The 15,915-nt window shown below is 47.3% G+C and overlaps 1 protein-coding gene across 1 annotated transcript in view; it reads right to left on the bottom strand.

Moving 5' to 3' along the window:
• The window catches only part of LOC133375538 (microtubule-actin cross-linking factor 1, isoforms 6/7-like), a 46,739-nt gene that overhangs the window by 10,625 nt on the left and 20,199 nt on the right, over nucleotides 1–15,915 (bottom strand). The window contains exons 19-24 of the mRNA XM_061607267.1: nucleotides 15,428–15,553; nucleotides 15,095–15,241; nucleotides 2,048–2,239; nucleotides 1,570–1,690; nucleotides 806–975; nucleotides 12–174 (exon numbers count right to left, since the gene is read on the bottom strand). Of these exons, the coding sequence (XP_061463251.1) occupies nucleotides 12–174; nucleotides 806–975; nucleotides 1,570–1,690; nucleotides 2,048–2,239; nucleotides 15,095–15,241; nucleotides 15,428–15,553 (919 nt within the window). The remainder of the gene's footprint in view (nucleotides 1–11; nucleotides 175–805; nucleotides 976–1,569; nucleotides 1,691–2,047; nucleotides 2,240–15,094; nucleotides 15,242–15,427; nucleotides 15,554–15,915) is intronic.

Genomic DNA, 15,915 nt, shown 5'->3' with positions numbered 1-15,915 from the left:
ACTGCACTCACTGGAAGAGACAACACTCTCAATGAACTCCTGCTGGGTGATGCGCCCGTCCTGATCCCTGTCAATGCCCCGGAACACGTCCAGGATGCGCGACTTCATCTGGCTGATCCACTGCATGTACCGCTTCCTCCAGACAGCAAAGTCAAAGTGGGCAAACTCTTCCAGCTGAGAGAGAGAAGGGGGTGTGCTGAGAGGGTAGCCATGCTCCTGTCCCGCATCCATGACACATGGCCCTTGCGAAAGCCGTGGGGCTCTGGCCTGAGAACATCAGGAGAGCCTGGGGGCAGCTGGAACGGACCACGGGGGCTCATCTAGCCCTGCCCCATGGTGACTTCACATGGCAACCAACCAACTGCCCCAAAGAAAGGCCCACAAGTAGGGCAGGAGCACAACAGCCTCCTCCCCATAGTCACCTGGAGGCCCAACCCACAGCTCGCATGGGCAGAAGGTGGGGGCTCTCACCCCACAAGGAGATTCAGGCCGTGACTCACGGAAGGTTGCAGAGAGGTGGGGGTGGGGTGTCTCATTTGGCAAGATGTCACTTTGCCCCCCCCCCAGATCCTTCACTCACATCAGAGGTGGTCAACGCTGCAGGAGCACACTGGACGGAAGCGGCCTCTTTGCAGCAGCTGAGCATGCCCTGCCCTGCTCAGGGGCCTCTTGCCCCAGATATTCACTCCCCCCCCCCCGATATTCTGCTGCTGCCAACAGGAGGCGGGGAAGGACCTCTTTCTTCCGCAGCCGTGTGGCTCCAGGAGCCTTGGTGCCTCCGCCCCGTGCCCACTTGCTCTCTTACCTCTCGGAGGCGCTGCCGGGCGCTCTGGAGCCGGTATTGCCTGTCCAGGGCCAAGAGCCAGAGGTGCTGCCAGCAATGCACCAGCTGGGCCAGGAGGGGGCTCTGGGGCTCCAGGTTCTCCAGGGGCACAGTCTCCGCCCTCTGGGAGAGTCTCCTGGCCCCATGTCGCCCTGCAAGAGAGGAGTGTGGCAGGACAGGGAAGAGGCCAGTTCAGCCCCCCAACATAGGGTGGGCCTATGAAGCCCCTGTGCTCGGCGAGGATCCAGCATCATACCCCCACCCCCAGTTCTCCTGGCCCTCTGCTTTTTAGACATTACTGTACTGGATGCTACATAGATTCATAGAACAGTAGAGTTGGAAGGGGCCTATAAGGCCATCCAGTCCAACCCGTCTCCATGCAGGAATCCAACTTAAAGCACACTCAACAGGTGGCTGTCCAGCTGCCCTATGAATGCCTCCAGGGTTGGACAGCCCACCCCCTCCCTAGGTCATTGGTCCCATTGTCGTACCACTCTAACGGTTAGGAGGTTTTTCCTGATGTTCAGCCAAAATCTGGCTTCCTGTAACTTGAGCCCATTATTCCGTGTCCTGCACTCTGGGACGATGGAGAAGAGATCCCGGCCCTCCCCTGTGTGGCAACCTTCCAAGTACTTGAAGAGTGCTGTCCTATCTCCCCTCAGTCTTCTCTTCTCACACAGGACACCAGCATGCAAATACTGTTCTAAGCACAGACATTGGCGGGGTGGGAGGTGGGGTCCACTCACGGGAAGACACCTTGCGGGGGGCAGGTGCTGCTGCCCCCACCTCAGGGGGCATCTTGCGCTTGCAGCTCCTCGTGACCGTCTCCACGTCCGGCTGCTTCCTGGTCAACTCCTCCATGAACACCTGGGAGGAGTTGCTGTAGTGAGTGGGGTGGAGGGAAGGCACCCCTCAAGTCGTCCTGGGCCTCAGCTGCTCACCCTTCATTCCAGGAAGGCCTCCCCCCTCCCAAAGGGACCCCCCCTTCCAACTTCCCCCATCGAGCGTCCAAGGGGGAGTCTTGTTCCACAGCTGGCATCCTCTAGTCAGTGCCACTTGCTCACGTAAAGAGAGCACAGGGGCCGTCTTGGGGGAGGTGAATCAAACACAGGCCCCCCACGCCCCACCGCAGGGATTCTCTGCCAGTGATGGGGCACGTGTGGATTCAGGCTGCCAGTGGCCCAGGCTGACGCCCAGGCTGCAATGCCAGTGCGGGCCCATTACCGCGTGCTGAGCGCTGAGCTCCTCCAGACGCTCCGCATTCTCCGCCGGGAGGGAGTCCTGGTCTCGGAGGTTCAAGGACTCCTCAGCAGCCGTGATCCAGTCGAGGAGCCCAGCCACTTCCTCCCGCTCTGCAGCCAGCGAGGCCGTCTGCACCTGGAGACGCGCATCCTGCTGCTGGGCCCAGCTCAGCACCTGTTGGTACAGGGAGGGCACAGAGGGGCTGGCATCGGGGCTGGCATCGGGGCCACCTGGGGCACACAGAGGCCTGGCTGGCACTCAGCCTCACCCTGCTGGGCCCACAAGAGTTGGAGGTGGGACAACCCACACCCCCTTGAAGGGAGGAAGCGATTCCCCCCATGCACACACATCCTGCATAGGGTTGCCAGGTCAGTAGCATCCCAAACCCTGAGATTTTGTGGGCGGGCCCTAGTGATGTCATGGGGCGGGCCCCAAGTGATGTCATTAAGCATGATATATTAAGCATTAACCACAGTTGCTTGGTGCATACAATTCAAACAAAAACATTTCTCTGACTGGAAATTAAGATAGAAATCTTAGGTCCATGAAGTGACTGGATCATTCCTTCTCACCTGCTTAGCAAGCCTGGGTAAACAACAGCAATCTTTATTGCTTAGTCAACAGACCATTGCAAAACAAAACTAAGTACAAAACATAAAACATATACTTTAAAATGGGTTATATCAATCAATACATATATTAAGGACAGTGCACAGTCATATGGTATCTGACCTCCATGGCCAGGTTCAGAAATTTCGCCACTTGAATGGTAGTTGCTTTATCAGACCCCTCAAGGAGGGCTGGTAGAAGAGCAACCAGGGAGCGGCCTGGTAGAGATTGCAAAATGGGGTGTGAAAGATCTTTTCTGGCCCCGTCATAGAATCTACAATTAAACAGGACGTGTGCTACCGTCTCCACTTCAGACTTGTCACAGGGGCAGTATCTGTTGTTCCTCGGGATTTTATCATATCTGCCCTCCAGAAGTTTAGAGAGTAAAGCGTCAAAGCGAGCCAAAGAAAAGGCCCTTCTATACTTAGGGACAGATAGCCAACTTAAATAGCGCATCCCCTCTTTGCAAGGGAAACCTATTAGACCCAGTGAATGGGGGGAGCAGGGGCCGGAGGCTGCTACAAGAAGCTCTTGGTTATCAATATCAACTAATCGCTGTTTGACCATTGCCTTAGCCCTATTGAATTCCGTAGAAAGCAGGTCAGCAGAGGAGAGGCCTACCGAGGCAATTTTCTCCAACACCAATTTGGACCAAGATGAATTGGTGGGGTCACTCAAGACCTGTCTCGTAAATGAATCTTGAGGAAGCATGGAGCAAAAGCGTAGCCAATATTGAATAGTATAAGTCCATGCAAGACAACTTATGGAATTAAGGCCAGCCTCCAACATGAGAGTAGGTCCGGAGACGCATCTTGGAACACCAAAGATGGATCTCAAAAAGAAATGGAGAGTTCCTTCAAGCAGTCCCTTGAAATAGGGGATCCAAATTGGGGCCCCATATAGCATCATCGGGGCTATTTTAGATCTTACAACACAAACTGCAGCTGGGACAGATTTCCCACCCTTGGAGAAATAAAAACGGGTTAATGCACCCAGATTTTCCTCTGCTTTGGCTTTAACATATTTAGCTTGGGATCTCCAACTAAGTGATTCATGGAACCAAATCCCCAGGTACTTGTAGGAGTTAACCTGTTCAATTCTGACGGGTCCAATAAACCAGGGGTACCTAACCTTTCTCCTAGAGAACACAATTACTTTAGATTTAGCGTGGTTGATTGTTAAGAAGTTGCCTTTGCAGTAGTCCACAAAACCTGTAAGTAGTCTTTTTAGACCCAGCTGGGTTTGAGATATTAGGACCGCGTCATCTGCGTAGAGCAGAATGAAAATTTTGCATACCCAAGTTTGGGAGGACGGGACTGTATCCTTCCCAAAGCAGAGGGAAGATCAGCCAGGTATAGACTGAATAGGGTGGGAGCAAGGACACACCCTTGTCTGACACCGTGTGAGGAATGGATCTCCCTTGAAAGGTGACCGAGATGACTACATCGGACTTGAATGGAGGTATTATAATATAAAGCGGATATCAGAAAAAGTAGCCTTTTCTCTATAAATAGAGATTCAAGTTTACTCCATAGTCGTTCGCGAGAAATGGAGTCAAATGCAGACTTCATATCAATGAAGGGTGTAAAGAGTTTGCCTCCTCGAGGCTTAGAATGTTTATACGCTAGATGCGCCAGAACGAAGCAGCGATCAAGAGTAGAACACCCTGGTTTGAATCCTATCTGCTCTTCTCCCAAGATGTTGTTACCACTTATCCACAGTTTCAGCTTTGAGCTTAAATAACTGGCATACGTCTTCCCCACAACAGACAACAAGCTGATTGGGCTGTAGTTACTCAGGTCACTCTTCAGGCCGTTCTTATAAATAGGAATAATATGAGCTCTCAGCCAGGTTGCGGGGATTATTCCCGATTTATTAATTAACGTAAAAAGAGAGGCCAGCAGAGGAGCCCACCAGCTGATATTGCATTTCAGCAGATCCGGGGGAATACCGTCTGGTCCAGGGGCTTTGCCCACCTTTAGTTGAGTTAGTAATTCCACAATGGTATTAGTATCAACAGGGGGCCATTCAGGGATGTCAGTTGACAAAGAAGGGGGGGAGCTTAGTTTTGATGAATTTGGATCATTAAACACAACCCGAAAATGCTCCTCCCAGATGTTAGCTGGGATATGACAATCAGGGCTGCCATTAAGGTTAGCCAGGGCTCCAGAGACTAGCTTCCAGAAAGACTTGGTGCTACACGTGATAGTTGCAGCTATCAGCATTTGCCATAGATCCCTGGTGGCCTCGTTTTTCTTCCTGAAAATGAGTTTCTTATACTCTTTTCGTAACACATAATAAGAATGCGGAAGTTGGCGCTCATTATTGCTACGGTAGCAATGATAGGCAGAGCGAATTCTCCTCCTGAGATCACTACATTCTCTATCGAACCACCTATTGGTTCTACCTAGCGGGTGTTTGGGAGTTTTCTTAGGGATTGTTTGGAGTGTGGAGTTCAAATCCTGTCAAGCCTTTACTTGGTGAACTATCTGTTGTTATTAATCCTACAGATCTAATTATATGAGGGAGTTGAATAAAATTGCTAAAAGTCTGGCCTGTTTTGATGGACCAGTTTATCTTATTGGTACCTGCCATTACTGGTAGATTGGAGAATGCACGAAGAGGTTTATTTAACTGTACGCCAAGCCTGAGATAGGCAAAAAGAGTTCCAACGGCAGATGATCACGATCAGAAGAGGCCGCTACTCTAAAAAAATAACCCAGAGTTTTTACCTTCGGATGTGTTATGATGTAATCGACCACACTCGATCCCCTAGAAGAGATGTAGGTGTACTCCCCCCAGTCATCACCTGCATTAGAGCCATTTAAAATACACAGGTCATACTTAGAGATAAACTGAAGCAGACCAACTCCTGCAAAATTCAAATGAGTGTCTTTAGAGTGATGTGAATTGCACTTTAGATGTCTCCTGTCAACATTGGAAAGGGAGCTGGTCGAGGGGACATCCACTAGTTCCTGTCCTTGCATTGAAGTCACCTGCTATTATTGGGAGTGCATAGGTAAATTTGGACGTCCAGTGGGCAAAGAGACATTCAATTTTAAGCCAGTTGGACATGGCGTCCTCCCTGTTAGACATTGGAGGTAAGTAAATATTAAATAAAAGTAGGGTTAGGTGTAGAGACCTCAATTCTAGAGACAGGGCCATCACCGTAGAGTTGTTGTCCGGGAGCTCAGTTAATTTGGCATCCAGTGATGAAGAAATTAGGATGCACAGACCCTGTCTGGCTCTACCCTTACTCTTGTTTGGGAGTGCAGGGGTGCAGAGGGTCACAAAACCATTAACAAAGATATGGTCTCTACACCAAGTCTCCTGGAGCAGAATAATGTCGAATTTGTTCAGGTAGGCCAAAAAATTGAGATCACTACTTTTGGATTTCCACCCAGCGATGTTCCAAGAGAGGATTTTTAAAGAAGTAGGGCCGAACGCCGGTCACAGTCAGTCTGTCTCTTCGATTGTATCCATAATGCCACGTGAATCCTCCAGGACACAGCAATTGAAGGGTGGGACACAAGGAGCAGAAATTTGAACAGCAGAAGTATGTGGGCTAATGTTATGGTCTGGAAAGCCACACTCGTGTGGTTCCAGGAATTGTAGGGCCAGCCAATCAGACGTTTTTAGATTCAATTTTGTATGTTTGGTAGAGGGAAGTTTTTTTAGTAGACCCTCATAGTTGTTAGGTGCCAGGGATTTAGGGGAAATCCCCAAATCATCAGACCTCAAAGAGACATTGTTTAGTGTTATTTTAGAGGGTTTCTGTACAATTATTTCGGGGCTTAAAGCTGGATGACCCGACAGATTTGAATTATGTGTCTTATATATTAAGGGAGTATCCCGAGCTGTATTGCAGTGTGTTGGCCGATGGGAATCCTTAGCAAGGCTCTGAGGGACCTGCACTGGGTGGTTTCCGGGGGAGATAGTATTCATGCCTTTTTTAGCATCAGAGACTGTCAGGCAGAAATTGTTCAATTTCAGCTCGGTGTCACGATTGGTCAAGTTCAAGAGGGTGTCTTTCAGGGAAGACAAGTCGCAACAAGATCTCGTGCTGTTCCTGTTTGGGAAGCGCACCGAAGCTTTCAATGAGTAAAAGTTCTTCAGGGACATGGTTCCTGAGGACAGGATCCTCCTTGCTCTCTAGGAGCACCCCCACACCGTATGGGCCATTAGGACTCATCAGGCCTGAATTTGCTGTCCCGAGGTTGTGAGTCGATAGGGATACGGGGGCACTGATCAGTTTAGCTGATTCTCCAGTTGAAGGCTCCTTTTGCCTCAGAGCTGGGGGGAAGAGACTCTTCCCCTCTCTTCGAGTTCCCAGAGGCATAGCTGGGGAGTTATCCTTAAAGTGCCTTCTTACCTCAATGCCTATTCTTAGGAACACCTCGTTGACTGAGTAGACTGTTGCAGCTATAGTAGCTGAGGCAAAGGTTACCATAGCCCGAGCCGTTTTGTAGTTATAGTGAAGGTAGTCGATCTTCCTGATGGAGTCTAGATCTAGCAGGGACGTGAATGACACAGGCATAAACTTCAGCAGATGTAATTTGCGGTCGTGTTGCGACAACCAGCCATATGGTTTGGGATAGTTAATAAAAACCAGATCCTTGTCCATTAATTGGAGACGCCACTTTTTATATTCCGGAGATGGTTTCTGGGGGCGCTCTTGGTCCGCAGACCCAATTGAAGGACCTTCTCCCTTATCTGAGGGTTGAGAAATAGGCCGGGGGTATAATAACCCATTTTCCATAACATATTGGGAAGGAACTTCAGGCCATTGAGTCGAACATGTCCGCTTTTGGTCTGTCTTATTAATTTTGTTGACCTGCCTCACAGGGTCAGATACCTTCTGACCTTTCTCCTCAGAGTCTAGTATCTTAAATAGTTTGTTCATTTTAGAGCCTCTTTTAATATTTGCTGCAGTTTTCATATTTTTCGTTTTCCTTTTAGGACTTACAAGGGCCTTAAAGTTTTTGTATTTAGTGTTCTTTTCAATCGAGCCCAGGATGTTTTTACCGCACTTCCTATTATTAGAGGTTTTGCTTGTCTTGCTATGGTGTTTTTCAGTCCTGTGTTGATAATCTAATATAGGTGACTCATTTGAGGTGCTAGCATCCCGGTTGACCCGGGCCTTGAGCCCCAAGTCTGTGTCTTCTGTGGGGGTAGGAGTTGGCAGACCAGTCCCCCTTACATTCACCAAAATTAAGTTCGTTAATATGGACAACTACCCCTGGCACTCAGCAAGGAGGTTCTTGATCTGGGATAAATCCTATCCAACTCGTGAACAGGCTCCTAATCAGCTCAAGTTGGGAACTGAAAAGGTTGGTTACTGTGTGGGAGTCGGTTTTTTTGTAACCAGGAGGCAGTGGTGGAGAAAGAGGGGGGCAGGGCTGTGAGAGTGAAGAGTCACAATTGTCCCTCATCGGGGTTCCAACGGGGCAAGTCGGATTAGCACTCTCAGAGCTTTCTCGTGTCTGCTCAGGTCTGCTGACCTGCTGAGGATTTATAGTAGAGATGACCGCTTGATCTAATTCCGTAGCCAGGCTGCGCTCGCCTGCCCCTTGAGTCTCCCAGTCCATAGTCCTCATTATACACTGTGGGCCCAGGGACCAGTCTAGGAGTTCTTCAGCTGGGGATTTATCCAGGGTCCCCGCCCAGGTCGTATCCTTCAAGATAGGGCCATAAATGTCTGTGATTTTAAGTTGGTTGTGTATTTTGACGAATGACATAACGTCTTCTGTCACAGGGACTAGCCCCATTTGTTTATAGCCTACTCTGGTGAGAACTATCTCGTCACAGTTGAGAAAGTTTGCTAAGAGGGGCAGCAACAGATGAAAAATGTATAATCCAGGCAAGTGTAGTCTTAATCCGTGCTCTCAGTATTCAGAGCCCTCAGAGCACCTTAAGTTATCAGTCCCAGAGTTCAGGGTGCTCCTCGTCCACACTTGACTCACTCCTGCTCTTCAGGCGTTAATGAACAAATTTAAGTGATCTTATATACTTGTCCAATACTGCATAAACTGCTTGCATTTTAGGCCCACAGCTTAATTAGCACAGGTGTTGTGAGAAATATCTCTGCACTGTCGCTTTAAAACCCGCAGAGCCTATTCAGCGGCCATACGGTGGATAAAACAAGTTAAAAAGAGAAAAAAGCATACACTGCGAATTGAGGCTTGTAAGCAACTGAAAAACTGGAAAAAGGGACAAAAAATAAAAATAAAAATCCTGGGAGCCTGTGGAAGGTACAGTTAACAAAAGTTGAAAGGGTTACTCCTTAACCGTGGATAACGATGTTTACTTACTCAGCGTAAGTTTGGACGGCTAAGCCAAACCAGATAAGTGAAAGAAGAACGTTCATAAGGCCAGCTGGCATGCACTAGTCGACAGAGAGGTTGGCTTACGGCACCAAAGTAGTAAGTAATAAGTGATAGGCAATACATTTGTCCCTCGGCATACAAACAGAGGGAGCTTCCGAGGCTGCGTCTTGCTAGGTCGCCATCTTCCCTCCCTCGGATTCAGGTGTTTGATTTGGAGCCTGGGTAAAGAACATTTAATCTAGCCTACTTGCTTCTGGCAAGAAGGGTTTAAGTGCCCTCAGGCCAGGACAGTCACCAGAAGGCCACTGTAGGGAGAAAGCCCAGTGTCGTGGAGATGTTAGATGGGAGCACTCATGAGTAAAGGTGGATGCCCCTGAAGGCTGCAATTCTAAACACACTTACTAAGGGACTAAGCCCCATAGAACTCAATAGGACTTACTTCTCAGTAGATATGGTTTGGATTGTGTTGTTGGTAAAGCTTGACTAGGGATCCTCTGTAAAGATATCCATATCCAAGCAGGGTTGGCAACCCCCTTCCGGGAATGCCCTGTCCCTTCCTTTTAACATGGCTGCTCCAAACATCTTTACAGATTTGACCCTTCACTTCAGAAAGAGGTCTGACAAATGAGTAAGAGTAGGAAGATTCTCTACTCTTTTCTGTCAAGTTCAAAGTGTGCCTTGCATGTTATGGGTTCCACATAGTACTTGTTCTGCTCTTGTAAGAAACCAGTCCTTTCGTGTGGCAGCACCTACCCTTTGGAACTCCCTGCCTATTGACATCAGGCAGACACCGTCATTGTACTCTTTTCAGCACCTGCTAAAAACATTTTTGTTTGGGCAAGCCTACCCTGGCATGTAGAAGCTATTGTGTTTTTATCTATTTTTAACTCATGGTTGGTTTTATTATTTTGAATGTTTTAAAATACCTGTCTTTAACTGGTTTTGCCGATAATTTTATTGTTTTAATTACTCCTGTAAACTGCTTTGAGATTTTTTACAATAAAGTGGTTTATAAATGTTGTAATTAAAATACATAAATAAATTTTAGAGTCACTGTGGCCCTTGGGTCTCTTTCAGTTTTTATTTTATGTATTTATTTATTTACTATTTGATTTATATCCCACCCTTCCTCCCAGCAGGAGCCCAGGGCGGCATACAGAAACGCTAAAAACCCTTTAAAACATCATAAAAACAGACCTTAAAATACATTAAAACAAAACGTTAAAAACAAAACAAAACAAAAGCTTTAAAAACATCTTTTAAAAAAGGATTAAAAACATATTATTAAAAAAAACATATTAACAAGCAATTTTAACAAATTTTAGGAACAAAGGGTTCTGCCTTATACCAACGCAGGCCTTTTGAAGCATTTAGCTCAGTACTGATCACATGGACTAGCATTGCCTCTCCAGGATTCCAGGTGATAGTCTTTTTCCAGAAATTGAATTTTGGACCTTTGCATGCAACACATATGCCCTACCACTGAGCTACAACCCTTCCCCTGTTTAAAAAAGTATCTTTTCAAATTGTTCTTTTCAATTCACTAATGAATGCACATCATACCTAGTGCAGATCCACACCATTCATTTAAAGCACATTCAACACATATTTGAAGCACATGAATCACACCACAGAATCATGGGAACTGTAGTTTGTTAAGGGTGGTGGGAACTATAACTGTGAGGGGGAAATTGCACTTCCCAGGATTCTTTAGGGGAAGTTGTGTGCGTTAAATACAAGTTGGATATGCTTTAAACATATTGTATAGATCTGCTTAATAAACTTTGCCTGCATGTAAATCATTTTAATCAATTTTTAAAAATGGAAATAAGCTATAAAGTTTACTGGGTGACCATGGGCTACTCACCATCTCTCAGCCTAATCTGTCCTTCAGGATGAAAACATCCTGCTGAAAGCCAGGACCTCCAAGGTGGCTTTCTCTGAAATGCTACCGGTTCCACGTGCAGGCCCAGCCAGACAGGCCCAGCTTTGCAGTCTCAATGCGTGGATGAGACGATGGTGTCGGGTGGAAGGGTTTGGATTTGTTAGGCACTGGGGAACATTTTGGGACAAGCCGGGCCTGTACAAAAGGGACGGGCTCCACTTGAACCAGAATGGAACCAGACTGCTGGCACTTAAAATTAAAAAGGTAGCAGAGCAGCTTTTAAACTGACTGAGGGGGGAAACCCGACAGGAGCTGAGGAAGGTCCAGTTCGGAATAAACCTTGCCCCTGGAAAAAAAACCAAATAAATGATGAAATTTTAAAAGGGGTAGGCCTAGAAGTAGGCATTGTGAGAGCAGGGGCACAGGATATAAATTCAGAAGAGCAAACTTACCACAGGCCAAACCACAAGTGCCAAAGACACTTGAAGAGAGACACTGCTTACAAGTGCCTGTACGCTAATGCTAGGAGCCTCCAAACCAAGATGGGAGAACTGGAGTGCTTGGTCTTAGAGGAGAGCATTGATATAGTGAGCATAACGGAGACCTGGTGGAATGGAGAAAACCAGTGGGATACGGTTATCCCTGGATATAAACTACATCGGAAGGACAGGGAAGGACGTATTGGTGGCGGAGTCGCTCTATACGTGAAAGAAGGCATTGAATCCAGCAAGCTTGAAACCCCAAAAGAGGCAGACTCCTCCACAGAATCGTTGTGGGTGGTGATACCATGCCCCAGGAGGGACTTAATACTGGGAACGATCTATCGTCCCCCTGATCAAAATGCTCAGGGAGACCTTGAGATGAGATATGAAATTGAGGAAGCATCCAAACTAGGAAATGTGGTAGTAATGGGTGACTTCAACTACCCAGACATAGACTGGACGCATATGTGTTCCAGTCATGACAAAGAAGCAAAATTTCTAGATATTCTAAATGACTATTCCCTAGACAAGTTGGTCATGGAACCGACCAGAGGGACGGCAACCCTGGACTTAATCCTCAGTGGGGACCGGGACCTGGTGCGAGATGTAAGTGTTGTTGAACCGATTGGGAGCAGTGACCATAGTGCTATTAAATTAAACATACATGTAAATGGCCAATTGCCAAGAAAATCCAACATGGTCACATTTGACTTCAAAAGAGGAAACTTCACAAAAATGAGGGGATTGGTAAAAAGAAAGCTGAAAAACAAAGTCTGCTAACTAAAATATGTAACTTGTCCCTCAGGTCCTCCTCCGTGCCTGAGGACTGGAAAGTGGCAAATGTAACGCCAATCTTCAAAAAGGGATCCAGAGGGGATCCCGGAAATTACAGGCCAGTTAGTTTAACTTCTGTCCCTGGAAAACTGGTAGAAAGTATGATTAAAGCTAGATTAACTAAGCACATAGAAGAACAAGCCTTGCTGAAGCAGAGCCAGCATGGCTTCTGCAAGGGAAAGTCCTGTCTCAGTAACCTACTAGAATTCTTTGAGAGTGTCAACAAGCATATAGATAGAGGTGATCCAGTGGACATAGTGTACTTAGACTCTCAAAAAGCGTTTGACAAGGTACCTCACCAAAGACTTCTGAGGAAGCTTAGCAGTCATGGAATAAGAGGAGAGGTCCTCTTGTGGATAAGGAATTGGTTAAGAAGCAGAAAGCAGAGAGTAGGAATAAACGGACAGTTCTCCCAATGGAGGGCTGTAGAAAGTGGAGTCCCTCAAGGATCGGTATTGGGACCTATACTTTTCAACTTGTTCATTAATGACCTAGAATTAGGAGTGAGCAGTGAAGTGGCCAAGTTTGCTGACGACACTAAATTGTTCAGGGTTGTTAAAACAAAGAAGGATTGCGAAGAGCTCCAAAAAGACCTCTCCAAACTGAGTGAATGGGTGGAAAAATGGCAAATGCAATTCAATATAAATAAGTGTAAAATTATGCATATTGGAGCAAAAAATCTTAATTTCACATATACGCTCATGGGGTCTAAACTGGCGGTGACCGACCAGGAGAGAGACCTCGGGGTTGTAGTGGACAGCAGGATGAAAATGTTGACCCAGTGTGCGGCAGCTGTGAAAAAGGCAAATTCCATGCTAGCGATAATTAGGAAAGGTATTGAAAATAAAACAGCCGATATCATAATGCCATTGTATAAATCTATGGTGCGGCCGCATTTGGAATACTGTGTACAGTTCTGGTCGCCTCATCTCAAAAAGGATATGATAGAGTTGGAAAAGGTTCAGAAGAGGGCAACCAGAATGATCAAGGGGATGGAGCGACTCCCTTACGAGGAAAGGTTGCAGCATTTGGGGCTTTTTAGTTTAGAGAAAAGACGGGTCAGAGGAGACATGATAGAAGTGTATAAAATTATGCATGGCATTGAGAAAGTGGATAGAGAAAAGTTCTTCTCCCTCTCTCATAATACTAGAACTCGTGGACATTCAAAGAAGCTGAATGTTGGAAGATTCAGGACAGACAAAAGGAAGTACTTCTTTACTCAGCGCATAGTTAAACTATGGAATTTGCTCCCACAAGATGCAGTAATGGCCACCAGCTTGGATGGCTTTAAAAGAAGATTAGACAAATTCATGGAGGACAGGGCTATCAATGGCTACTAGCAGTGATGGCTGTGCTCTGCCACCCTAGTCAGAGGCAGCACGCTTCTGAAAACCAGTTGCCGGAAGCCTCAGGAGGGGAGAGTGTTCTTGCACTCGGGTCCTGCTTGCGGGCTTCCCCCAGGCACCTGGTTGGCCACTGTGAGAACAGGATGCTGGACTAGATGGGCCACTGGCCTGATCCAGCAGGCTCTTCTTATGTTCTTAACAGAGGGGAACCATGACCACCTCAAAGAAGAAGGGCGTGCTTAAAGTTGTAGAGTAAATAACGATGTACAACCATAGCGTGAAATCAGATACTCATTGGGACATACTATGAAGAAATATTTGTATTAGCATGACTATCAAATAAGTTTATTATTTACACAACCTGTAAAGATATTTATAGTGCAATCCTACATTTGTTTACTCAGAAGCAAGTCCCAATGTATTTAGTGGTGCTTACTCAAACAGGGAAGCATGCCCAGAACTGCAACTTCAAGTGATAAGGAACTTCATTTACCCAACCCAAAATTCAGAATCATGCCACTTTAAGCTGTTTTGCTACTATTTATACTTTTTTTATGGTTATTGGATTTTAAAGGGATTTATTTCTTATTGTGCCTTGGTTTCCAGTCTGCAACCCTGCCTCACAGAGTTGTTGGAAAGACTCAATACACACACAGATACGCACACAGACACACGCACACACACATGCACCTCATATAATAGTTTATTTTCAAAACCAGTTGGTCATTGCAGAACATTTTAAAAAAAATCAGTATTAGTTTCCTACATAGTAAAAGTAGTGATACCTAAGTAAGCCCTGTCTAATTGCTTTGAAAATAGGATTGGAGGAGGAGAGAAAGATTTACAACACAAACACAATTCTTTGCTATGTTCACTCAAAAGTCCCATCAATTTACAGCACAAGCCTAACCATGTCTACTCAAAAGTAAATCCTATTGAATTCAGTAGGGTTTACTCTGGGTATGTGGGATTAGCATTGCATCTTTACTCTCAGAAAAGCAAGCACTGGATTAAAGGTTCATATTGGGAAGGTTTTCAAAACAGTGCCCTCTTCAACAGCCCAGGAAAATTTAAACTTATTGGACTCCTGCACACAAGAGAGAAAAAAACTGAAAGCTATATACTTACTCAATTTATGAGATTTTCAGAAAAGCAGGAAAAAACAAATTGTCTGACTTGCAAAGGGCTCTAGTTACTGCCTTGTCAATCACAACCCTGACTTCACTTATTGGCTACAAACCTGAAAGGGCGGGATTAGAGCAAGCAGCTAAGAGCTCATTTAACTGAAGTTGGGGGGGGGCTGACGTTCTGGTGTATATCTCATGAACCAGACCACCTAGAAACCTGGATTTTTAAAAAAATGAAAGCTGAGAGTCCAGAGATTAAGATGACTCACCCGGAGAGCCAGAGAGCACACCAGAAATCCAGAGTCTCTAGGCAAAAACACCTGGTGACCCACGTCCTGCAGCTGAAGTTGGTCACGCTTAAGCATCCTGGCCCTGTGCTCTGTCTGGATGCTCCCCCCCCCCGCACCTCCCCCATCTCACCTCCTCAAAGCGGCTCTTGGCCACAGTGACCCAGGACCGGATGGTGATGACAGCGTCCGGGTGGTGGCAGCAGCTGAGGATCTCTTCCCCCAGGGAGCTGATGCGCTCCAGCTGCAACTGCTGGCACTGCAGGCTCTGCCTCAGGTCCTGCAAGCAGACCGGGGATGGGGGCACTCAGCACCACCAGCCTCCCCCAGCAGAAGCCATGGCAAAGCCTGCAACGGGCTCCTCCAGGCATGGATGGGGGCAAGGAGGACCCACCCCCTCCCTCCCGGGAGTGGCTTGTGTCAAGCTAGGCAGGGGTGGGGCTGGGCTCCCCTGGGGAGGGCTTACCTTCAGCCGGCTCTGGCACTCCTGCACAGCTGCTTCTTCCTCTGGGGGGGGGGCAAACTTAATGGATTTCTCCAACTCAGACAGGCAGCCCAGGAAGGCGTGTACGAGGGCGTGGAACTCCTCGGCCTGTTGTGCAGGGGAACGCAAGTTGGCATGGCAATGGGAAGACCTCTTCCTCCTCCTTCTCCCCCAGACAGTGCCCATGCCCACCCCCATAGAGAAATGCCTTTCTCCCACACACACACCCGCCTGTGTGGCGGTGTGCATAGTGGTGGGTCCCCCAGCAAAGGCAAGGGCATGGCTGGAGTTGCAGTGGGGGGCGAGGGAGGTGGCCAAGCAGCTGGGGGGCAGCCAGAGAAGTGATTGGCAGGAAAAGAATATGGGGCCCTCCCTCCTTTCACCGCACCCTCCTTTGCTGCTCCGAATCCCCAAGGGGGCTTGATTTGTTTTCCAGACCTGATGGGGGAGACACACAGGGTGACCCTCTT

Source organism: Rhineura floridana, chromosome 1, assembly GCF_030035675.1.
Source record: "Rhineura floridana isolate rRhiFlo1 chromosome 1, rRhiFlo1.hap2, whole genome shotgun sequence".
Taxonomy (NCBI): Eukaryota; Metazoa; Chordata; class Lepidosauria; order Squamata; family Rhineuridae; genus Rhineura; species Rhineura floridana.
Note: the sequence above shows the minus strand (reverse complement) of the source record. Positions and strands in the feature narration are given on the sequence as shown.